Below are 25,798 nucleotides of genomic sequence, written 5' to 3'. Positions count from 1 at the left end.
TCCAATATGCTTATGTACGATTTAACATTTAGAGGACATTGCATGTCGTATTTTTGTTATAGTGCTTAAGTTGGACAAATTTGGTCAACATTACTTTGTCAAATGTGCTGAATGGGAAACCTTTTGACACAAATTCTGTTGGTTTTAACTTCAAGTAGTTGGACTGTGTCTGAATTGATGGTTCTAATCCTGGTACAGTGAGAAAAAAAATCCCACACACAAAAATGCCGGGTGCAATCTCAGGTTTGGGTAAAATGACAGACCCAAATGTGTCACGAGGGCATTTTCTGTCTGACACGACTATCCTAGGTGTCAATTACGCCACCGACATACTGTAAAACACCTTTGGACATGGCCCAGGAACACTGTTTGCACATTTTCGGTTCTATCAGACACTGTAATTGTGTCAGTGTGTCATTTGCATCCGCGGGAAGCAGTGTGCACCCGTGCATGCTTCAAATCTGGAAAAGTACTGCAATGCATAAATAAGGAACATGAGTTGGTATTTCCAACCACAATCATTTCCCCTTCCAAAAGAATAAAAAAATAAAAGTATGATTGGGGAGCCAACACAGGAAATAAGTGGCCCTTGAGTAATTCATATTTTGGAAGAGCAAATTAAAGTTCTACTTTTAGCTGGCCCCATATGTTTGACTTAATCTCTTTCTAAGGAAAATGAAAGTAAATATCATCCACTGGAGAACACGCGCATCATCAGGCACACAACAATTCCATATGCTGCACAGCTCCAGCTAATTACACCGCTACACTGAGGAGCACTTCAATTCTACCAAAGACGAGCACAAAATAAGTGTAGCGAGAAACTGCACATTTTCAGAGCAGTCTTTTATCGTAGCATGACACTAACTAGATGTGCTTTCCCAGGGCAAATACTGACAAGTTATTGGGATGCGCCACTTGATCATCTCATGATTGAGTCGGGTCTTTTGCCATTGAATCTGAGGGTACGCTCACATAAAGTGATCAGTAACGCTTATGTATGCTTTGTTTGATTAGTGTAGAAGACAGTACTTGGATATGCAAAAAGGTGGGGAATAGGCCGCTAACAGCCAAAGAATGGGCGTCGCGGGTGAGAGCATTCTTCCATGAGGCTGGCTTGATTCATATCGATCGCATTTTTTTTTAATTAACTTGCAAAGTGAAGGGGGGGGGCGTTATCATCTCATACAACATACATACAACATTTGGGCGCTCAAGATGGAGCTCAATGATGCATATAGAGTGCTTATGGTCCGCTATTTAAGTAAACATTTCGCGTGAATATCGAAACTACAAATTGAGTTTCCACGAGGAGACCCAAGATGTACGGTCTGTGAGGACTTGGGTCTTTGGAATTGCAGATAAAATGTAAATACGACTACCACCAATAATAAAAATAATAGGCCACTGTTACAATAAATATAGAGTCATTCAATTTAAAAGCAAGCACCTGTCAAGCTCCAGTTTGTGCATACGCAACCTTTAAAATAAAGCCCACGACATTCTATCCTTCCCGTTAGTATTGTGCGGAGTCTCATTTGAAGTGGTAAAAGTATCAAAATTTCCCAGAAGCAGCACTTTCAGATGTCAAATTGACACAGTAAACTTGCTGGATGTGAACAATCGGAAGAGTTTTGTTTTGTGACCGCATGGCTTCTGGTTATTTACCCGACAGAAGCAGTTGAACCGGAGGTGACTTTTTTTTTTTTTTAGAAAGGAAATGAATATGCGGCTCACATAAGCAGTGAGGGCTTACGAGACAAATGGAAGGAACGAAAGGGATGCAAAGATGGAGAGCCTGAAGTCAAAGATAAAGAGAGCTTGACAGGCGGGGGAAAGAGGAGGGGGAAACTTTTGAACTTCAGAAGGTCAACCGCTTTCATCTTTCCACAAAACCACTACTGTAGCTACGTGCAGCTTCCAAAACACCCTCAAGTACTGCGGTCAAGCATGCAGAGCTGAGGCCACGTCCCACTTTGGGAAGCGGGTCTGTTGATGCCCTGAGGCTCACAGTCTCCTTCAGCGCTTCCAGCAGGGCCCCGCATTAATCATATGCAACACGATAGTCCCGAGCCTCCCCGGTGATGTTGGCCCCTAAACACACGATGACAGTGGGGGTCTCGGCACACCTGCGCTCTTTTGTACCCCGCCTACCAAAAAGGGACGAGTGCAGAGCTGCCTCCCGAACATGCTGACGTTGTCTGAAAATGCGGCACAGAGTCGTCTTCCCTGCTTCCTTGTCAATTTGATGCAATGCTCTTGCATTATTCAACGAAAATATTTGTAGGAGCTGCCAAACAGTGACTATTATCGCAAAGAAGATAAAAAGTATGATTTAACAGCATCTAGCGAGTAGCAGCTGCTCGAACAAACACTGAAAGTATTTCGTTGTCAATATTGACTCATTTACTTTAAAGCTTGTTAACGGAGGCGTTCTGCTAAAGAAGGGAGTTGGATAATTCAGTACATTTAACCTCCTTGGTCCTTTTATATGAATACATCTTTTTTTTCCCCCCATAATTTCTGCAAGAATACTTTGCCTTTTATAATGTCAAGGTAGATGTGTGAAAAGGTTTAGCCAGGAAATTGCACAGAATTTGGGAAAGGTTTAGATAATTCTTAAGCTGGTTGCAAAAACAAATCAAAGAGCTGCAAACAGCTGTAAATGGCCACATTCTGACAAGAACCCTTTAATAGATGTTTTTTTCCGCAGACCTTAATTGTGCAATGTCTAATAAGTATTCTGCTAGGTTTAGACTCTCAAAAACGGCATCACTTTTCTTGACAAACAGCACATCCTTCAGCAACAGCGTGCGACGAAATACGAAGCTTTCAATAACTTTTAGTCTGAACCATCTTTAGATGAAACACACTTTTTTTTTTTTAGATGAAACGTGTGTTGTGCGGCGAAAAGCAGGCCAGGTGAAAAAGAATAAAAAAGGCAATTCAGCAAGGAGATTTTCCAGTTTTCTTTATTTTCAGGAGTGGCAGTTGACCAGCCCACGTGTGGCACTGCTCTCCAAGTTGTCCGCCCCCCTGTATCTTCCTCATTCCTCTTTTAAAGGGAGTTCACTTGAGCTTGAGGCCAATCAGGTCCAAGCAACAATTGGCCCTTCCCAGGTGGTTGCAATTACCTCATCTGAAACAATTAGTTTTTCTAAAAAGTACAACCGTTTTGGATGGAAAGAAATGTGCACCTTTCTTCCATCCAAAATCCACAAAGAAACATAATTTTTAATATTTGTCTTTCAACATCATGACAAAGTGGTCACTGCTCTGACCCTAAAAAAAAGATGACTGCATGAAGAAAGCCAATTAGAGAATGATGAGTCTGAAAAGATGACGCGTTTTGAGCAAACTTGACAACTACATTTTCTTTAGCAGAATATTTAATTAAACCTGGAGAACACTGTTAGAAAGTCATCTCACTCAATAAATTGCAAAAAGCGTCAATCTCAACCAGTGAAATTAAATAGCTACATTGATCGACAAACATTTATATGTTTCGACAGAGAGAGACTAAATACAAATCACCGCTGGACTTTTAGACCCGCAAACTCACAATTAACGTGCCAATTTATTTCTAGTGGCGTGGGTGTGACTGCATCTCTCTTTTTACAGTGGTAGAACATTTGATTCCAACGCCTTTGACTCAGCCTCACTCTCTGTGTGGGTGGATGAGTGGAATGATGCTCCTGCCCATAACTTTTAGTCATTCGCTCATCAAGAGTCTTTTAAAAGGCACCAGAGGGCCAGCGAGTGGGTGAACCAACACGTGTCCAACTCTCTTTCGAGCCGCTCCACTTACCACTCACTAGCCTACTTACTGACTCGCTCTCTCAACCACTGATACCGCACTGCGTCGCCTACTCATGGCCACACAGGGAATGACACGCAATGACCCAAACAACAATACATGGCTAATTGTCCTCGTAACGAATGCCATTCCACATCTTTGATGGAGTCTGGTTGGTGTTCATGTACTGTACACATTTGTCAGATTTTTTTTTCAAAACTTACAAGTGAGGGACTCGAGGGCAAAAACAACAATGACTGGCTCAAGAGAGCTTTAAAACAACACTTGGGAACAAGCAGCAAACAAGTCAATAATCCAACAGAGACTTGGTGTTCGGCAAGTCCTTAAATAGCTGGCTAACTTAATGAACACACTGGCAGCAGGTGTGCACGCTGGAGGGAAGGCCCTCCTCTGCCACCTGCTGGAGACACACACGAACAGGATCATGACAACATTCATACTTGTTTATGTTCTGATCTGTGACTGATTGGACCCCAAAGCAATTAAGCCCCAAGCCACTTGGCTGCGAACTACTGCGAGCGTTTTTGAAGAAGCACCCATCCTGTTGTTCCGTTAAGCTTTCAAACAGGAAGTTGATAATAATTGCACGCAGGTGTGCATACCCCTGCCCCCGCTTTACCTATAGGGGTAAAATGGAAAAAAGAAAAAACAAAACGACGGAACACGACAGTTTCAAATATATGATCATGTCATTGAGGAAAGTAGATTGTCAGTTGACTGTTCTTTCTGACCAGTACAAGGACCAAAGGTCATCCTTGTGATTTACGTATTGAAAGCTGTCATTTGTCTTACTTGCATCATTCAAAGACCGAAACGGATTGTGTTACTATGTGTATCTCAAATTGGTTAAAGAGGCACTAGCCACTCACCTTTCGAGTCACCAACCTAGTTTTTGGAAGACACCCTTGGTGAAACCACTTAGTTATGAGAATCATAAAGGTTTTCTGAAAATATTGAGATACCAGCTCGGATTTTCTTCCTCCCCCGAGACAGGATTGAAATCAAAGCTAATGTTGCTTGATGGTGGCTTGATTTGTGAATTCTGTCTCAGATAAGCACCTCCTGGGGCAAGAATTGCCGACAACTTTATATTCTAATATTACTCAGTTGCTTCCCTTACAGATTGCTCAACAACCGTGGAAGACCCCACTCTATGGAGTTATGCTCCAGCTGTCCAAAATTAACAGCATTGGTAAAACCATTGTTTCTGCCATTATTCAATTATGTTCCAAAACTAAAATGATATATGTAATGCTAAAATATATGTACCTATTGTTATTGAGAGAGTAATAGAAATAAAAGACTTGCGTAGAGTATCTTGTAAATTAGATGATGACATCGTTTTTCATGTATTTTTTTATTGTGTATATTTGGCTCTCACAAGACATGTCCAAGTACGGAGGCTGGATCTTCCAAAGGCCAAGTTTGTCGGCCACATGATGTAACTTCCGGCGAGACTCGAGCGCGACCTTCAAATGCAGTTTTCAAATCTTACTTTCGTTTCCATGGAGACAGGCCCCGTGCGAAGGCTGCTTTGGAGCACACTTTTGTAGCCTACCTCGATTTGCTCTTCCTCAACACTTAAAACATGGAGGCGCCCGAAGGCACCTCGCGTTCAAACTCGGCAGAGTGTACTTATAAATATGAGCCTAAGTTTTAGTATTTAAGCTTAAAATGTCACTTAGAACATGACACACATTCGCCATATCCAAGTATGCCACAAAAGAAACAATTACAGTGTTCCCTTGCTACTTCACGTTTTGGTTATTGCGGATTCAATCTATCTCTGATTTTCATTTGTGACCATGTTGCAGATTCACCTCGCAATTTTGCGGTTTTTATTGCTATTTTCCTTCCTTGTAAGTTGGATCAGTCAAGTACTGTCCATCCACAATTAATTATGTGATTCATGTTTTACAAAACCGAGACCATGAACATTAGGGTCACTCTGATGCCCGTTCAGAGATTGTGTGTTGTGCTCAAACTGTTTCCATGAGTACTGCCTGGTGCACGCACCGTCTGCCCAGTTGAAGCTCTGTTTTTTTGGAGCACTCTGAATAGCTGAACAGCACATTTCAACAATGCTCTTTATCCAAAATGATTGTAGTGAGGGCTGAGGCAGGCTCGCTTAAAAAAAAAAAAAAAAGCAGAAATCCTCCCCAGAAATAAAAATCAAAAATAAATACGTAAAACCAACCTCTACTTCATGGAAATGTATTAGTCGCCTTGGAACGTATCACCCATGAAATGTGAGTTGCCGTCCTCCGTCCTCACAGAACTGACTACTTTACCAAAGCTGCTCCGACTCATGATGGTGTTTGCCAGAGACGTATTGATTTTTCCTTCAGCTGGCTCAGAGGTTGCTGGTCCCTGTCCTTCAAATACACAATGATAGGCCTGGGCCACCGTGCAGCCTGGAGATGTCCGCTGTCACAGCCGGTGTTCAGGGACAGTCTGATGAATTCTCCTGTCACTTTAATTATGCAGCCATTCACTCACTGACTCCTTCCTTGTGTGTGTGTGTGTGTGTGTGCGTGTGTGTGTGTGTGTGTGTGTGTGTGTGAGTGTGTGTGTGTCCGCGCGCACGTGTCCATCAACAATTAACAATTAAAGGGCAGCAGTGGCGGAGATAAGCATGAAGGCAATGGCGGTTAAGTTTTAAAGTCATTATGTTCTATTGGCCCACGTGGGTCGGCCTGAAATACTGACGGACTGATGGAACGTCATTTTGGCAGAATGCCCTCCTCTGCCGATCCTCACAGGCATGTACAGGGAATGGATGGATAGATGCAGAACGGACTGAGTTACTATAGCTGACCAAAACACTTAAAGTAGTTGTGAAATGCCTCTACAACAAAACGTACATGGGCGAAAATATCCCCTAGTGTGAAAAAATCTTCATGCATTAACACCATTCCCACTCTCCTGCCCCCCCCCTCCCCATACAACGAAAAAAACCCACCCTGTTGCGTTATACGAAATCTTTTTCTCTGCTCTTGCCTCGCGATGAGATTCACTACAACGAAGTCTAATCCAACAGTGACCTCTACTGCTTCATTCGGAAACGGCAACAGCAACCACCACACTGGTGTACACGTGCGCAGTAGTCCAGGAGGTATTTGTTAATGTTCGTTTCAGACGCAGCAAGAACCTTGCATTGCTAAAATTGCTACAAAACGGACCTTTAGATGTCAAGCAGCGAAGACAAGAAGAGCTCTGACGCTGGAAGAGAGGGTAGAAGTGATCAAAATGAAAGACGGACGAAGCAAAATAAAGGACATGATCCAAGAAATTGATGTAAGTGAAAGTGAATGCTGATCGTAAATTTCGCAATTTCATTCCTTTTTTTCTTTCTACACTGACTATATTAAGTGTCAGTGTATGCTCATACTTATGCACTATTGGAATAAAAATAAAGAGTACACAAACGTATGTACATAAACTTCTTTGTGTGTGTGTGTGTGTTTACATCTGGGAACAAATTTGCTACAGTGAAAACCCCCCTGTTGTGAAAAAAAATCTTGCTGCAAACATGATTTCACTGTAGAGGGGTTTCACTGTAGTTGTGAAACTCTTCTTCGTTTGTGTCTGCATGACCGTGTGATACTGCCGCCAAGAGGCCAGGTCACAAACACCAGAGAGAGCGGCAAGGAGCACTTGTGAAGAACAAGCGGTTTAAATTCTCTATGTTCTGTTTATTTATGTTATGACTATATGTGTTTGGAAAGTGCAATATTAGAGAATGCCATTTTCCATATCGGTCACAACAGAGCACGTGGGGGTGGGTGCTGGAACACAACTTTGATAAGGTTGGATCTGACAAGGCGAGACCGCTGCTCAAACCGCACGCAGTGGGCCGCCGTCACATATGCATGCGGTACACATCCTTTAAGTTAGCTTTTTATCATGCAGTGGGTTTCATGTAACGACGACAGCATGGAGCTTTGCAGCGGGAGACGGCGCACGACTGGTGTAGGCGTAAGACTGAGAGGAAAAAGCGCAGGGATAAAGGGAGAGGGCGATGAAAAGAGAAGTAGGACGCGAGCGGGACGAGATGAACTGGCTGCCTTCCTCCTCCTCCTCCTACCGTCTCTGACTGTCTCAGAGGAGATGGAGGAACATGAGTGCAGGCCAGCATATCCACAAACGAAGCTATTGCTGCATCCCAACGACTTCTGCCAATGCTCCCTCGTCATTAACATCCAACGACTCCTGCAGGGGCAGCAAGCTCTGCGCAAGAGCAAGACAAGCATCGCATATAGCAAAGCAATGCCCGGCTACCATATTGCATGTGTTGGTTTAGGAGCAGAAACAAGGGAGAGGAAAGGTGTGGTAGATCTATTGACTTTTTCAATGAGAGGAGGAAAGGGCGAGGGGGGGGGGGGACATAAAAAGGCAGAGGATGGTGCTTGTGCTTCAGGGGTCTATTAAAAAATGAATCAAAGGTCTACTGGCATTCCCATTGAAAAACATAAAACTCAGCAGCCTTCTCTTTGACTGAGGAGAAACATGGAAGAAGCCAGAGTGACGAGGGTGATTGCAGGTGTCAATCACCGAAAGAAAGTACACTTTATACCATGTGGAAGCCTCCAAATACATGCTAATTTGCCTTTCATTCATTGCCTGCGTTCTCTCTGATGTGAGTCGCAGTTGTTCAGTGTACTTGAAGAATTGAAGTAAGCATAGACATAATAACAATAATAATAATTTATTTTATTTTTTAAAGCATTTTATTGAACTCAAGGCATTTGAGGTGGGGGCAGTCGACATTTTTTTTTCAAGGTCAGTGTTTCACAATTTTTATTGAGCCAAGGAACATATTTTATACTCGATAAATGAGTTTAGGCGGCCCGGTAGTCCAGTGGTTAGCACGTCGGCTTCACAGTGCAGAGGTACCGGGTTCGGTTCCAGCTCCGGCCTCCCTGTGTGGAGTTTGCATGTTCTCCCCGGGCCTGCGTGGGTTTTCTCCGGGTGCTCCGGTTTCCTCCCACATTCCAAAAACATGCGTGGCAGGCTGATTGAACACTCTAAATTGTCCCTAGGTGTGAGTGTCAGTGCGAATGGTTGTTCGTTTCTGTGTGCCCTGCGACTGGCTGGCAACCGATTCAGGGTGTCCCCCGCCTACTGCCCGATGACAGCTGGGATAGGCTCCAGCACCCCCCGCGACCCTAGTGAGGATCAAGCGGCTTGGAAGATGAATGAATGAATAAATGAGTTTAATGGCAGAAAAAAGTGAAGAAACCATCCAGTGGAGAAGCATCAAATTGTTCTGTCTGTCACAATACATCACTACCATAGATAGATGAACAAAGATACATTATCTCTAGCTAATTCATGATCATTTATGACTGTGAAAAGTATAATTAGATCATTTCCCGCAGCACAACAGTTCATCGAGGATGGTCTAGATTAGAGTTTGCTGCTAAAATATAGGCTACTACTTAACCTAGCTTGTTCTTCTTCGACAGTCTGGATGCACTGCGGCATGATGAGGTGGTATCTCACTGAGCGGCGAAGGCTTGCGAGTGTTAGGGTTTGGTTAGGATTGCAAAATGTTTCAAAGACGTTCGCAAACAGTTTCTCTTGTGGCAAAAGATATTTTGTTCAACATTTGATGGTGACAGTTAAAACTGTTTGCAAACACAATTTAGAACAATAACATTTGTATTTCTGATGACTTTTATCTGTGTGTTTTTGTTTCCTTTTCATTAACAAAGGGGTACCAACAATTTTGTCCATCTGTGTACGAGAGTGTGCTCCTCATCTGTGTGTGCCTTGGCCTGACGGCAGTGTGACCCGAGTAGCATTGATTAATTATTTTTAAAAAAAAGTGGACTCAAGCCAATGCGGAACTCCAGCAGTTGTAATTGTTTCCGCAAAGCCAATTAAATGTATACATAATAATAGAAAGGAAACAGGTACTACCAACCGTAGGAAATTAACCCAAAGGGTTCCTGCATTCAGTAATAAATCAGAAAAACATAATCCTGGGGCCACATAAAATATTATACACACTAAAAAATATGGTTCCCAATCTTAAGATTTGTCAGCTCGATTTCCTCCAATTCTGTTCATCGAAGGTGAGTGCTTGAGCAGCTCTCAATATTGAAGCAAATGCTCCAGTGTGTGCAGATTTGATCGAAAAATAAAGTTCGGGTACAGTGAACGTGAATGTAAAAGATAAATGAATACATCTGCAACCAACATGCATCATTCTTTAAGGCGCAGAGATTCAAGCTGGAGCGCAAAGTCACCTCCACAGCTTCCACAGGTGTCATTAGAACAACTGACATATGAACAGAGGGCTCGCATCCAGGCTGACGCTAAATCTTTGAATGACTTTGTAAGAATGATGTGTGCGATGACGTTCCTGAAGAGTTTCTGCTTGATGTAACCTGACGTAGTGAGAATCCTAAAGGGAGGTGGCCTGCGTTGATCATATCGGAAGGCGGACCCTCAATCAAAGCGTCTTCACGTTAAACGGTACAGCAGTGCGGCTTTATACATCAACAGAACTTTCACACCTTTAGCGCGTGAATTGTCCACGGGGCTTGCGGGTGCTTCAGCTCTCCCAATCAATATTTCAGCGCGCCGAGGCGTCGCTCAGCCTCCTTCGAAGCTGGAGCGCCGCCAACATTTAGTTTCATTCCTACCAACAGCCAACCTACGCGCACATCCACCGGAGCATTAGCAATCAGAACACAGCATTTCGCAAAGCTTTGTTCTGCCTTGCCAGGTGCAATCATAAATAATGTGAATGTGCTGCCTCTGGCCTGATATAGTTTGAAAAGTGGTTGTATAATAAGAATATTAAATGACTTTTTTTTTTCTTGACTCGTGGCCGTCTGAAGACAGGACACTTCAGCTGACCACATGTTGTACCATAAAAGTACATTAGATTAATTTAGGTTTGCAGATTGTTTTGCTCTGACAATATTATGCTGTCTCCCTCTTCAGTAGGCGAGTTAATGTTTCAGTCTCTTTAATGGACGCAACAAAATTAAATATGACACGGTTCACCCAAATTCTATCCAGTGAGTTTAGCCCCCTTCCTACTTCCATTTTGTTCACTTGTGCTGATTTTTATAAGGATGTGATTCTGCACTACCCAAAACATGCATGTGATCCTAATGTGTGTCTTTTGACATGAATGTCATCCTGGATTTATTTATTGACCTCTGTATTGATTTTGTTGACTTATTTATTTTTGTATATGACTGCTTAGCCTATCCCGGCCTCATTTGCCATTCTGGCTGGGATAGGTTCCAGTTTGCCTTGACTCTTGAAGATGCTTAGGATTGATGTAAAAATGAATGAAATCAACGGATAAATGAATTATTCAAGAAATAAACTCTGACATGAATCTAAACTGATTGGCAACCTTAAATGTAAGGGTCATTATTTCATCGCCTCCAGCAGAGAGTGTTTTGAGGAATGTCTGTTGTGCTGCATGAATACAAAAGAAATATCATCACGGTATGCCATGTAAGTTAGATTTAAGTACTTTATGAATAAATATGGACTGTATTGTTACTTGATTTTTGTTGTTGTTATTTTACATAAAATGTTGGACAAAAGCAGTGGCAACAACCTTACACTTTTGAAAAAGTGTATCAGCTTTAGAGTCTAAAATCTAAACATGATTTTAGACTAGATATGATCTTTGTGTAGCTCATGCTGTAGATTGCAGTAAGAAAATCTGCAATCTGCAATCTTTGAAAATCTTACGAGATCAACAGAATTTGACTTTGGCTCATTAAAAGTATAATAATAGAAGCACGGAGTACCATGTTAGTTACTGCACGTTGCCATAGTTAGTTGTTAATTGTAAATGCAGCTTCATACATTAAGCACACATAAAAGGGATGGGCTCTCATTTTAGTTTCGAGAAGCTGCATCATTTACTTTGCTTCTGGCTGTTTGTTGAAGCTACTTTACCATTACGCTACCGTATTGTTGAACTTATCTGATGATGAGGCAGTTTTTCAAGCAAGGGCAGCTGGCAAAGGCCACCCAGCAGTGGATCGCTGTTGAAGGAACACTATATGATGGCTTTTCACACTTGTTTGATTGCTCTGGGGGTCTGGTGATACTTGCTTAAGTGGGCTTAGCTACTTAGTGCAAAAGGATTTAACCCGTTGGGCTCTCTGCTGCCCATTTGTTTGCCCATTTGCTTCCTTCTTTTTTTTTTTTTTTGAACCATCCTACAGTTTCAAATGTTGGAAGCTTTCCAAGGGCAGGTGTTTTTTCATCCGCGAAAGCTTTGAACTAATTGAGCTAAATCCAGTTGAAATTCAATTAATATTCATTCATTCATTCATTCATTCATCTTCCGAGCCGCTTGATCCTCACGAGGGTTGCGGGGGGTGCTGGAGCCTATCCCAGCTGTCTTCGGGCAGTAGGCGGGGAACACCCTGAATCAGTTGCCAGCCAATCGTAGGGCACACAGAAACGAACAACCATCCGCGCTCACACTCACACCTAGGGACAATTTAGAGCGTCCAATCAGCCTACCACGCATGTTTTTGGAATGTGGCAGGAAACCGGAGCACCCGGAGAAAACCCACGCAGGCCCGGGGAGAACATGCAAACTCCACACAGGGAGGCCGGAGCTGGAATCGAACCCGGTACCTCTGCACTGTGAAGCCGACGTGCTAACCACTGGACTACCGGGCCGCCCAATTCAATTAATATACACTTTTAATTCTTCTGGTAAAGCCGGGATCACACAGCAGGATAATTAGCCCGATTTTCGCACCGATTCGTACCTCCAAACAATCGTAAGGACTCTCCGACCATTGCAATGGCTCTTATCTTAACAGATTGTCAGACTGATCTTGACCGCTCGGAAAAACGTTTTTGTCCCGCTCCAATCTAAAATCAGGGCTAGTCAACCTGTTGGATTGTTTAATTTTTATTTTCTACGGCAAGCAGTAGCCCTCATTCACCTTGGAGGTGTCAAGAGCCAGCTTGCCAAGCATCATGGAAGAATTGACGGCCAACCACCTGGCTAAAGTGCAAACTGGTCTGCAAGAGTAGGCTCGGTTATGCATACACTTACTGGTGAGAACGTGAAATGCAGCCTTTGCTTGTCGCAAAGCTCAGGCTGCACCCCTGACCATCATGGTAACATGATCAGCGAGGGATGAAGTTTGTGTAAAGTTTCTTTTAATTGTTAATCATGAGGGTATTTTAACAAAAGCATGTCATGGATGTTATTAAAACACATGGGAACTGTTTCAAATGGTGAAAACAAGCAAAGTATATCTCCTTTACATGAATTACATCCCGTACTACAATTGTGTGCTTGCTCCTCATAAACCAGCATTTTCACTACTCACAGTAAGGTTGGTTTCATTTTTTAATTTGGCGGTACAGGGTTCAGTTCATCATCGCATCCGGCGAACATTTTTGGATGGGAAAAGCTGCTTGATGGCCAAGAGGCAGACACATCCTGCAGCGCCGACAGTGACAGCCCCTGACATAATGATGTACGCTGCAGCCGCTTTGACAGGCAGCACGCTGAGATGCTGATCACTTTTGTCAAGCTGAGATGGCAAAATGTGGCAACGACCCATAAATATTGAACCTGCCTTGTGGGTGGTGGGGCCAATGACTTGCTTTGGATGATGCATTGAGACTCTCGAGCTAGACAAGTGTGAGTGTAGCTCCTTTTCCGTGTGTGTGTGTGTGTGTGTGTGTACTGTATTTGCCTTCAGCTTCGTATTCATTCAGATGTCTGGGGTCAAGTATGAAGACAACATTTTCATTGTTGTGTATTAAGATGAACCCTTTCATGTTGTACATGAAGACTTTGTTGTTGAAAGTTTGTTGTTTTGTGCATCGGGACGATATTCAAATCTTCTCACGTTCACTCGAGGAAAACCGTTAACACGTCCGTGTCATCTTACAAGGTCTACTCAAAAATAAACTGTTTGTGAAGGCAGAGAAATGTGAATTGCACATAAGCTCTGTTCAATTTCTGGGGTTCTTTACAGAGAAGGGTTAGCTGAGAGCCAATCCTTTCAAGATCCAAGCGGTGGCGGAGTGGCCTCCACCCACCACCAAAAAGCAACTACAGCGTTTCCTTGGGTTTGCCAACTTTTATCGTCGGTTCCGAAAATGTTCCTTGAAAAAAAAAAAGCCTGGCCGCTGATTCAGGAGTGCAAGCGGACCAGAGATTCCACCCCTGCGCCTTCTTCTCTCATGGACTCAGCCCTGCAGAAGCCAAATGTGACGTGGGGAAACACAGAATTACTGGCCGGAGTTCTCCCAGAGATGGTCAATGAAAGGCATTTGTCAATGCAAATGAGGTGATCTGTGTACAATTTGAATGTTGTCTGTTGTAATGTACTTGCATTGCTGTCAACTCTCTGCTGTCAAGTCTTCAACTTCTCAGAAGTCCAATAGTTTAAAGTATTTATACATCATATATATTGTATAGAGCAGCAGTCCCCTACCTTTTTGCCCCACGGACCGGTTGAATGTTTTCAGAGACCGGCCTTTAAGGCTAAATAAATACAACAAAATAATATGAGATGACCTGCGTGTGGTATTTTCGTAACATAATGATAAACACAAATCGTGACACCAAGAACGTCCGATCTGGCCGCAACACTCTCTGGTTGTTATGGTCACGTTTAAGCGTGCCTTCAAAATAAAATACACCGCAAATGAAAAGTGCATGAAAAATACGACTTACCATCGCCGCATATTATGCAGAGTTGGCTTGGTGAGTGGGAATCTCCTGTTGAGATCAATCCGTATCTTAAATAGGACTCCTGATGCTGTTTTATTAAATCTAGCCTTCTTCTTCTGATCCTGGCTGGGTCGTATGCTCCTCTTCTTCTCTGGTTTCATTTTAGCGGGAACCTATCACGTGCATCAAGAGTGGCACACTGTAGACGGATATAACATGTAATATTTAAAAATAACTTGTCTTTCAGATTCTGAAATGAATAAAACGGAAGTAATATAAATTATTTCGTTCTTCTGTGCGGCCTGACATCAAAAGACCCGTGGACCGGTACCGGTCCACGGCGGTTGGGGACACTTAGTATAGTCTATATTATATATATATTAAACCTTCCACAGAGGACTGTTTTAATTGTTTTAATTTCACCTTTCTTTGAAAGCTTTGTTGTCGCAGTCCATCCTATTGTGTTACCATAATCAGAACATTGACCTCGTTCTTGTTTCACTCGTAGCGTACAGGAATCAAGTAATGATAATATTTTACACCCCACGTTCATTACTGAGATCTGCGAAGACAGCGTTGGCCCTAAAATGAAATTAATACAGTAATTCAATTTGATAGCTTTGTGCGTCAATGACATGATCATTTTTTTGGGGTCAAAGTCTATAAATAAAATCAATTTGGAGACCTTCCCGTGGGTTTCACAGTCAGGGCTTTGAAATATATGCTGAGAGGTCAGAGAGGTGAAGGAGTAGTTTTCCTCTTCAATGATCTGATGGGACCACAAATGCGCACCACAACTTTTGTGAGGGATTTCACTGCATTCCCTTTGGTCAAAGAATTATGTTCATTTGATAAAGGTCTGCTGTATTATTATTATTATTATTATTATTATTATTATTATTATTATTATTATTATTATTATTAAAAGGGGGCGGCCCGGTAGTCCAGTGGTTAGCACGTCGGCTTCACAGTGCAGAGGTAGCGGGTTGGATTCCAGCTCCGGCCTCCCTGTGTGGAGTTTGCATGTTCTCCCCGGGCCTGCGTGGGTTTTCTCCGGGTGCTCCGGTTTCCTCCCACATTCCAAAAACATGCGTGGCAGGCTGATTGAACACTCTAAATTGTCCCTAGGTGTGAATGTGAGTGCGAATGGTTGTTCGTCTCTGTGTGCCCTGCGATTGGCTGGCAACCGATTCAGGGTGTCCCCCGCCTACTGCCTGAAGACAGCTGGGATAGGCTCCAGCACCCCCCGCGACCCTAGTGAGGATCAAGCGGCTCGGAAGATGAATGAATGAATATTATTAAAAGGACATCCAGTATAAAGATTGTGCCAAATAAATCTTGTGATGCATGCTGTGTCATACCGCTGATGAGACAAGCTAAAAGTTGGAACAACCACAGTACTAACTAGTGCGCCTTTACTATATATACTTTTGTGCACCATTTTTTACAATCATTGATTTTTACTTCACAACTGCATAACATGTACATTATTTCATACTGTATATGTGACGAGAGTTATGTGCCATCAAATTAGAAAACACTTCATTCAACGGTAATAAAGAAAAATGTTTTCATGAATTAAACATGACTTTGTAATTGACTGTACATTATAAAACAGCATGGGACACTGAGGCTGAGGAAGACGGAGAGCTACAGAGAGGCTCCAGAGACTAATGAGCTCACTGTGGGGTATTTTTCCTCCTGTGACGGCTGTAATTGGGTCAGTCAATAGACCTATGCGCTATACTGTACTGCTACTGTCTGGTGGACGGGTCTGCTCTGCTGATGATGTGAAACGTCAGAGTTTAGAGAAGTTTTGATTACTCTCTGAAACAAGATCCACTACCCTTGATCAAAAATCCCCAAGTAAAAGTTGGGGATATTTGGCTTTCAGGTGTAATTTCAGGATGATATATCTAATATTATAAATCAATAAAGTGGGAAATATTTGTTTATCAGCTCTACAGATGTTTACTCGGCTTTGATTTTTACACTGCATTCCTTCACATGACGCTGATTGGGAAGAAACTCAATCAGAGAAAATGGTCTACTCCACTGGTGTCAAAGTCAAGGCCCGGGGGCCAGATCCGGCCCGCGACATCATTTTATGTGGTCCACGAAAGCAAATCATCTGTGTTAACTTCCATGATGCTTGTTAAATCTGTACCAAAATCTCAAATTCATTCATTCATTCATTCATTCATCTTCCGAGCCGCTTGATCCTCACTAGGGTCGCGGGGGGTGCTGGAGCCTATCCCAGCCGTCTTCGGGCAGTAGGCGGGGGACACCCTCAACCGGTCGCCAGCCAATCGCAGGGCACACAGAGACGAACAACCATTCGCACTCACACTCACACCTAGGGACAATTTCGAGTGTTCAATCAGCCTGCCACGCATGTTTTTGGAATGTGGGAGGAAACCGGAGTACCCGGAGAAAACCCAACGCAGGCCCGGGGAGAACATGCAAACTCCACACAGGGAGGCCGGAGCTGGAATCGAACCCGGTACCTCTGCACTGTGAAGCCGACGTGCCAACCACTGGACTACCGGGCCGCCCCCAAATCTCAAATTGTCATTCGTAATAAATAATGGTGACAATTTGCAATAATTCTGTTACTCTGTTTAAACTTACTTGAGCAATAATTGAAAAAATACTTGACTGATTTCAAAACTAGTGAGCCATCATTTTTTGTGTACAAGTAATAATGCAATGTGATGATTAAACATTTATTCGGTTTCACTGTCTTAATAGCCCTCCGAGGGAAGATGTAACTCCCAAAGTGGCCCGCGACAAAAATGAGTTTGACACCCCTGGTCTCCTCAGATGTGTATTTTAATAGGTGGGAAAAGGTTGTCTAGTAATCACTCCGTTCCTGTTACCTAAACTGCATTTATCGGCAAGCTGAATCAGGGGCCCCAGAGCGTTGTGTGCAATGTTTGCGACGTGAAGGGCTTCACTAAATAAGGTTGGTAGGAAAGTGGGCCATTCAATCTGGACAAACAAGTTTATTTCTGGTAATGCATCTATACACTGTACATTCAGTCATTGCAGTATATAAGCATAGCTATTTTCAAACATAATCTCATAAAGTCCTTTACTTTACAATATTGTCGGTGTCGTGCGAGAGGGGTGCTGTTGGGAAAAGATGAGCAAAAACGAGGGGATCACATGAGTGGGCCGAACTTTTCGTACTGCATATGTGGCATGGATAAATGGGAAAGCTTCCATTCGCGTCTTACATAAAAAAATATGTTGGATATAGCGTTAGCAGCAAAGGGCTAAACAGATACAAAAGGATGCTGGGGGAACAATCTTTAAAATGACCATGTGTGCGCGTGTGAGTGTGAGTGTGTGTGTGTGTGAGAGATAGAGAGAGAGAGAGTTCTGCTGTTACCAAACATACAGTAAAATGAATTGTTGAAAAAAAATGCAATACAAAGACTATAGTAAAAAAAAATAAGCAAAGAATTGCCTTAAATTGGGGAATCGTATCTTACGCACTGCATGAACTGTTTTTGAAACATTTCCAAACACAAATTATAAAACAATTAAACAAGACATCTATTGTAAGAAAAGACTTCATTTTGAAAAAAAGGAAACACCATGTACATATATTATACAATATTGTTAATGAAAAAAATATTTACATTTTGCAAATTCATCTTCAAATGGTTACACTGGCAATTATTTGTGAATACGGATCGTTATTGCTCTCCTGGCAAAAATCTTTGTGAAAACAAGAGCATTCTCTGCCTTTGCACGGGAGAATGAGAGGCCAATGTCATTCTTGCCTCCCTTGTAGAAAACCATGCATCAACAAAACCACACACATGATATCAACCTTTTTAGAGAGTAAAAGCGATTATAAAATTGAACAATTTGTAGGCGCGCCAAAATGGCAGACGCAGAGTCTTTCTCTGAGAGGGAGTGTCTGATGGAGCTGGCCTTTTACAGTAATAACAAAACAACAACAACAAAAAAAAACCCAACGTCCTCTTTATTATCCTTTCCATGCAATGCCTGAGCACAGCATGTCCACAAACTCAGATGAAACACATAAAACTCTTTATGTACAACCCTCAGCAACAACTTACCAAAGCAAGTGGCTTATTATTATCATCACTATTTTTTTTCTCAAAAGATCACCTACAAAAGTGTTCGCTCATGCACATCGATTCCAAATGAAGAATTAAAAAAAAAAAACACGCACTCTAGGGGGAAAAAAAGCTTTACGTGTTATTAATAGTGATTGTTAAACTGTTCTCTGCATTGACAAAGAAACATGTAAACTGGTTGTTCTTGGATGGCTGATTAAAAAAAAGAAAAGAAAATAAAAAAAGAGCTGCTGAGAAAGGAAGCGATTTTTTTATGAAGTCGTTGTCTCCCTGTTAAGCTGCTTCTTCAGCTTTCCTCTTCTGGAAACCTTTCGCCAGTGTCAGGCACTTGAGGTTGTCCAGCATTGCATTTGATACATCATTTTGGAATCATTGTTTTTTTTTGTTTGTTTGTTTGTTTTCAATGCATGTGTACAGCGTGCTGCTTTTAGTTCCTGTTTCCCCCTCCTCGAAAAGACAAATTGCATACACAATAAACCCCCTTACATGAATAGTATACTGTAAATGCCCAATATTTGACGATATGAATGGCAAAAGTTTTCAGTTTCATGCATAAACAAAAATATGAGTTTTCTTTTTTTTTTTCAAATAGGTGAACATTTCAGACAAGCAATAACATTTCTCATTTAAAACATTAACAATCAAAAGGAAAAATAGCATTAACATAATGTACATTCGCATTGCATTGTACCCACTGCTACGGCATCTTCCAGCCACTGTCTTCTTTTTTTTTGTTGATTTATTTATTTTGTTTAAGAAAAATCCAAATGTGATTGTTTGTGCAGGTTTGTTTTTTATCGTCTTTTTTTTTTTTTTTAGAAATCCCGCGACTAACATAGACACTGGTGATAAATCAATGGGGAAAACAACCACAAAAAAATTGTTGCCATGGTGATGGGCTGGCATGAATTCTAACAAAATAGATTTTTGCACTCAAAGGTGGAAATTGAGATTTTTTTCAAGGTCTCAAACTATGACATCATTTTCAAACACCTTCATCCACCACCACCGTGTAGCTGCAGCCATTTACTCAAGTTCCCCTCGTGATTTGTCAAAGGTTCGTATGTTTTGGCCAACTCGATTGATTCCAACAGTTCCATCGAGACTTCATCAGGCAGTAACAGTTTGAGCCTTGTTTTTCTTTCGGTTTATTTGCAATACTCTGCCTAAGGTGAACAGAAAGATATTTAATAGAGGATGAATATAAGCAACAAAAATATTAACTGCATCTATATGGTAGCGTTCATGTGTTTTCAAAATAAGGTTGAAGACAGAGGTTGGGAGTACAATGCATAAAAACGGTTGGTTGTTAGGACAAAGTGCCATTCATTATTGTTAAGTCCCCCAAAATATATATTTACATACCTTTAATTTAATGAATATGAATATTTGTGGTTCTTGCCAAGCGTGTCCCTTGGCAAAGTGATTCATAAAGGGAATATAAATGCTTTCTCACTCACCTGTCAAGAGATGAGAAAACAAGGCCACACTCACATGTGGAATATTGTATCTTTAGAAGATTCGACGACTGGGTTTTGACCCAAATGGTTAAACGCAAATATGGCTGGTGACCCGTGTTCATTGGACTTAGTGTGGGCAACACTGGGACAAAGACCGATAGTTTGATGATTCCAAATCAAGTGCTCGCTTCTGGAGGTTGTCTTCACCACAGCGGTTTCTCTTCGCCTCTCCTGCCCCCCCCCAAAAAAATCCAAGATTCGATGACATCAATTCGCAAGCGGTTGTGCTCGTTGTGTGAAGACATTTGAAATAACATATTACTTGATTATTTCCTCCTTGTCGGCTGGGATGGCATCCCTAAAAACAAGAATTAAAAACATGGCGGCACATGTGGATAGTTCAACTGTTTGTGTTGTTCATCTTCGGATTTATTTGCATGTACAAAGTATGTTTTCTTGACATAGTCTACGTAGCTTATCATGTGCTGAAAATTCTTCGCCCTCATCGCGTCAAGGGTCAAACGTGGCGGCTTTTCTTCTTTGACTAATAGAATACGATCATCTTTCAGCATTTCACATCACAGACTGCCCCAACCTGCGACCCTCTTGCGATCTACTTATCAGTTCTGAAAGTATGAAGCTGAGAGTCAGAGTTCGAATGGCGCAGCTTTCTTTTTTCTTGGACATGGACGAGGACCCAAAATGCCGCAGGTTGGTTTTATTCACCGTAAGCATGACCAACACTGCGTGTGTATTAGAGGCCTTGGCTTGGTGGGAAATGTCGGGAATCTCTGCACCGGAGGCGGGGATATAGGGGGCATGAGGGACTTGGCTACTGGATTACTTTTTGGACGGAATGTCCTTGTCCTTGGCTGTCAAGTCTTTGTCGCTGTTCGATTTGGGCCAAAGTTGCTGCTGCAGCTCCTTCACCACCCTCTCCAAGTGCTCCCTGGCCTCCCGCTCTTGCAGTAAATCGGCTCGGAGCTGCTCACGGTCAGCCTCGGCGTGCTGCAGCTTCATCTGGAGGTCTTCGATCTGGAAAACATCACGGGACGCAGATGAAATCACACACCAGAGCGTTTTCTGACAGTGAGAGCAATGATCCAATTAGTGAGCCCCATTGCCCCCCCCCACCCCACCCATAGACAAGCAGACCAACAGGCGAGGCAAAGAAATGAACGAAATGAGATGAGACAGGACAGACGTATGACATGAGACATCCCAGACAGGACGAGACATGACAGACAGATGCAACGAGTTCAGTTAGTGACGGGGTGGGGGGGGGGGGGGGGGTACTTTGTCGATAAAATGAGAGAGACAAGACGCACTGCCTTCTGCATGATGCAGCATTCGCTTCCAGTGGGTATGGGACACATTTTTCATGCTTTCCATTGTAACCCATCCCAATCTATGTCATGCGAACTGTCGCGCTCTCGTCCGAATCGTCAGGAAGGGTGGAGCTAAACATGTTGCTGTGCATTGATTGGTGGAGGGTGGGCCTGGAAAAACCTGGCCTGGATTTATTGCATCTCATTGAGGCAAACCAGAGTCACTCGGATGAAATGTGGCGGACGTAACCGAGTTGGTAATCTCTGTGCTCTGCCTGTTCTCTTCAGAGCTATACGAATACAGATTTTTGGCCAACCTGCCACAAGTGTGTGTTGGCTTGATTAAACCACTTTAACAGTTGAAAATGTTTCAAATTCCATTGTCAATGTCTGCCGCCTTGCTTTTTGAAGGCAACCTCTCAAATAGTCTCTCCAGGGAGGGCGACGCAGCCGGAGAGCATATCCCTCCGCCTTGTTTTGTCTAATCTGCATTTCCCATGATGCCTCAGGGGAGTCGACATGCCTTCCTGTTTCCTTTCCGAGGGGGGGGGGGCACTTCAGTCTCTGCATTGGGGTGGGGGAGGGGCGGGAGTGAGGGGGGGGCTTCAGTCTCTGCATTTGGGGCGACACCCATTTATTTTTGACCGGAGAAGAGGAAATGATTTTTTTTTCTTTCTTTCCTTCTCTGCGGACCTTGAAAGGTCTTTCAGACAGAAATGGCAAACCCACGGCAATTACACAAGTACAAGTGTATGTTTGGTAAAAGCGTGCAGAATTCCAGACATTACAATTTTCTTGCGGGTGAAAAAGTGTTTGCATTTAAAAGTCCAACAGACCTGTGCCGAATACTTTGCCCGCAGACGTCCGGCCTCGCAGCCTTTATCGCAGACCCTCAGCTGGCGGGCCTGCTCCAGCTCCCGCTTCAGACGAATCCGCGACTCGTTGGCTTCCTTCATCTTCTTCTCACTCTCGGCTCTCAGGCGCTCTATTTCCTTTCTCAAATTTCGCTTGGCTTCAGTCGCCTCGCGCAGCTTCTCTTTCTTTGCAACCCGCAAGAACTCCAGCTCCTGGGAAACGACAATTTATTGGAGTTGTTGTGATACAAAGTAAAGGACAATCTCCACTGTATTTTTTCCCCTCTTGGCCATTGTCAAGATTGGTGTTCTAAAAGTGACGCCTGACTGTTTACTCCAGAATTCCAGTACGCACCAGTATCAATGTCAGTGTTTACTTTGAAAAAGTTGAGGGTTAGGGCAATGTGTAGGCTAACTGAAGAGAGATTTCCTTCCTCCAAATTACTCTGTGTGTGTGCACGTGTGCACGCATGCGAGTGTGTGTTAGTAGTAACCAAAGCCTGCTCATGGGAACTTCACAGTTTGGACAAACATGTCTGTCATCAGGTTTTGTTGGTTCCAAGAAAAAGACACGATCCCTATCATGCCCTTGACTCTATAGCGGCTTTACACGAGGCCCGACTTTCAACACTTCCCGTCTCAGCAGCGCGTGTTGGTTCAGCTAAAGCCAGCAGGAATGGTGCTCGTTTCGAGTCAGACCACACTTCATTCAGCCTGCAGCTTGTTGGCTGTTTTGAGTTGTTCCTGTAGCTTGTACTTTCTCTTGCCGCCTCCTCACAGCACGGATACAAATTGAGAGTGGAATGTCGTTGCACTGGAGTAGCTTTGGGTTGCTCAAGACTTATTTTTGTTCAGCTTGTGCGCAGGCACGCACGCACGCACGCACACACACAGACACTTTCAACTGCATTTTCTTGTTCCTGTTCCAAGACCAAATATAAAAATGGAAGTCTGGCTTTTCCTTTTTGCAGCAACATCCGCTCTCATTGTTATCACTTGCCAACTCATGCTTAGCTTTGCAGGCAGTGATTATCATTTGTCATCCTATTCTGTGTTTTGAGGCACAACTGATAGGAACTTTTTACGGAGTTTAATTTCAATTTGAGGGCTTGCTTTGTTGTCATATAACGCACCGAGAATGCTAAATTGTGAATTGAAGCAAAAATCGTTTCTTGGTCGATTTCCTAGGAATTCAAACGGAGCCCTCTCATTTGCAAAAATTGCCATGTTACGCACGTGGAATCCTACCTGTTGCAGACTGCGTTTGGCCTGTAGGGCGGATCCCAGCTTCTCCTCCTGCTTCACCCTCATCTTAACTATCTCATGCAGGAACTTCTCCTTTGATTCTTTGGAGTCAAGCCCGTTGTCCAGCGCCTGCCGCAGGCTCTCCAGCTCTGACTCCAGCCCCAATTCGGGAGGAGTGACGGGTGCCGAGATGGGAGCAGCTGCGGGGGTAGTGCCCTCAACTGCCGTGAGGGTGCAGATGGGCCCGAGGGCGCCGGGCGAACTCAGGTCCTTGGCTGAGCCGGACGAAGTGAAAGATGGTGACGACAGGGAGGACAAAGACGACGTGACTGCGGAGAGGGGAGAAGAGAGAGGTTGAGGCTCTGGAATAAATTGCTTCCACGAGTCAATGGCTTCATGTGTGCAGCATTTTGCCGGTGGGACAAAAGACCACAGCTTACACTCATCACGACTTTCCACTTCAATCTCCACCTCTGAGTCTTTGTCATCCTGCGGTGGCTTGCTGGCAGTGGAGGTAAGGGAGCATGCCCCCTCAGGTGCCGGAAGCTGGAGTTCCCCCGTGACTCTTCGCTTGCTAGGTCGAGAGCTAGCATTGGCGCCCTCACCTGGAGGTTCCCCCGCGCTTGGGTGCGACGTGCTGGGGACCGACGGGGACATTGGACCCACCTTTCCCAGGGGTAACGGTGTGAGAGCAACGTTAGGGGCCACGGCATTCTCCAGGCTTTTGTAGTTGTAGAAGCTAGAAGAAGCCACACCATTCAGATCAGTTTAGTGGAGAGAAAGGTTTATGACCAACGTCGAAAGCTTGACTTTCAATCCAAGTGAATACTGTTGGTGTCATCGTGGTCATTTGGAACGCAGTCAAGACCAATCAACCGAAAGAAAGACTCAAATGCAGGACAGGACTTGCATCCCATTCTACTCCCACCATAGGGAAATTTAGGCCAGATCTACAGTCATGTTACAGGCGGTATTGGCAGCACAATGCCAAATGGATATTAATAGCATGAGTGTGTCAAATGTCTATTAATGGTGAAGTGTGGGAGGTTGCAGTACGGTCAGAAAAAGTTCATCGGATCCGGTGGAACAAAGCGATTGTCATCACTCACACTTAAGAATAGAAATGACTCTCAGCAGAGCAAAGGTAAGTATTTGGAAGTATTTATTCTTTTTTTTTTCGCCTCCAACATAGTCATGGACTTACTTGTCTCTTAGCAGAGCGAGAGGGTGACTGGAGGGTTCCTTATCACCAACATAGATGTGTGGCGACCAGGGTCGAAAAGCCGATGGCCTCTGTCTCGGCTGAATGCAGTTGAAGCCCTGGGGGGGGGGGGGGGGGGTCAATGCATGAAATGTAATTTATTGACTGCCATTGGCAAGGAAATGAATTTTACACAATTGAGTTCCTGCAAATATGCATTAAGAGGGGGCAATGTGAAGGGAATTGGCCATGAGGAATTGGGAACTCGGGTGCTCAGACTGTTGTTTGTGGAACAATTCTGGTCAACGAAGCAACGTCCTTAAAACAGCAAAACAGAACCCCCGGATCTCAGGGGAAAATTGCAAAGCATGAAAATGTTGTTCGACAATTTCGCAGCGACATCGTTGGATTGGAAAGTTTGATGAAAGTGCTATTGTGGTTGCCCTGTGAATTCTACTCGACCTCTCATCCGCTTGCACCGTTTCCCCTTCTTTAAATGAATATTTTAAAGGGAGTTTATATGTAAGTATTAGCGTTATCATCGTACACGGTTTCAGTTAGATAATACAGTATTTTTACATGTGGGTGAAACTGACCTTATTGGGGTTGGAAAAGGACTGGAGCCAGTCATGTTGCTTCTCCTTGTCGGCGGCAGGGGATTGGATTAGGATGTCTTCGTGTTTGGGCTTTTTGATTGGAATGGGATCCGACACCTTCAAGGAAAGGACATCGACTGATTATGTCAGCAATTGGCATTGTCATCTGTTGCATCACTGAAATAAAGTTTTTTTTTCCTAAACCTTAACACGAATGGAAAAAATTCTTCCCGAGACTTATTCTCTCTACATGCAAAAAATATATAATTAAAAAATATATATATAAAATAAAAAAAATATATAAGAAATATATTTATTTTTTATATATTTTATATATATATATATATATATATATATATATATAAAGATATATATACGTGTGTATATATATATATATATATATACAATATATAAAAAATAAATATATATTTTTTATATCTTTTTTTATTTTATATATATATATATATATATATATATATATAT

At 43.0% G+C, this 25,798-nt stretch overlaps 1 protein-coding gene and 1 long non-coding RNA gene across 2 annotated transcripts in view; one reads left to right on the top strand and one right to left on the bottom strand.

Moving 5' to 3' along the window:
- Window positions 1-25,798, top strand: part of LOC127596144 (uncharacterized) — a 193,356-nt gene that overhangs the window by 24,926 nt on the left and 142,632 nt on the right. The window lies entirely within an intron of this gene.
- The window catches only part of skia (v-ski avian sarcoma viral oncogene homolog a), a 70,638-nt gene continuing 62,341 nt past the window's right edge, over window positions 17,502-25,798 (bottom strand). The window contains exons 2-7 of the mRNA XM_052058269.1: window positions 25,316-25,432; window positions 24,723-24,838; window positions 23,959-24,257; window positions 23,522-23,847; window positions 22,256-22,486; window positions 17,502-21,126 (exon numbers count right to left, since the gene is read on the bottom strand). Of these exons, the coding sequence (XP_051914229.1) occupies window positions 20,932-21,126; window positions 22,256-22,486; window positions 23,522-23,847; window positions 23,959-24,257; window positions 24,723-24,838; window positions 25,316-25,432 (1,284 nt within the window). The 3' untranslated portion in view covers window positions 17,502-20,931. The remainder of the gene's footprint in view (window positions 21,127-22,255; window positions 22,487-23,521; window positions 23,848-23,958; window positions 24,258-24,722; window positions 24,839-25,315; window positions 25,433-25,798) is intronic.

The sequence above is a fragment of the Hippocampus zosterae genome, chromosome 2 (genome assembly GCF_025434085.1).
Source record: "Hippocampus zosterae strain Florida chromosome 2, ASM2543408v3, whole genome shotgun sequence".
Classification (NCBI taxonomy): domain Eukaryota; kingdom Metazoa; phylum Chordata; class Actinopteri; order Syngnathiformes; family Syngnathidae; genus Hippocampus; species Hippocampus zosterae.
This window is presented reverse-complemented; position numbering and strand designations above follow the sequence as displayed.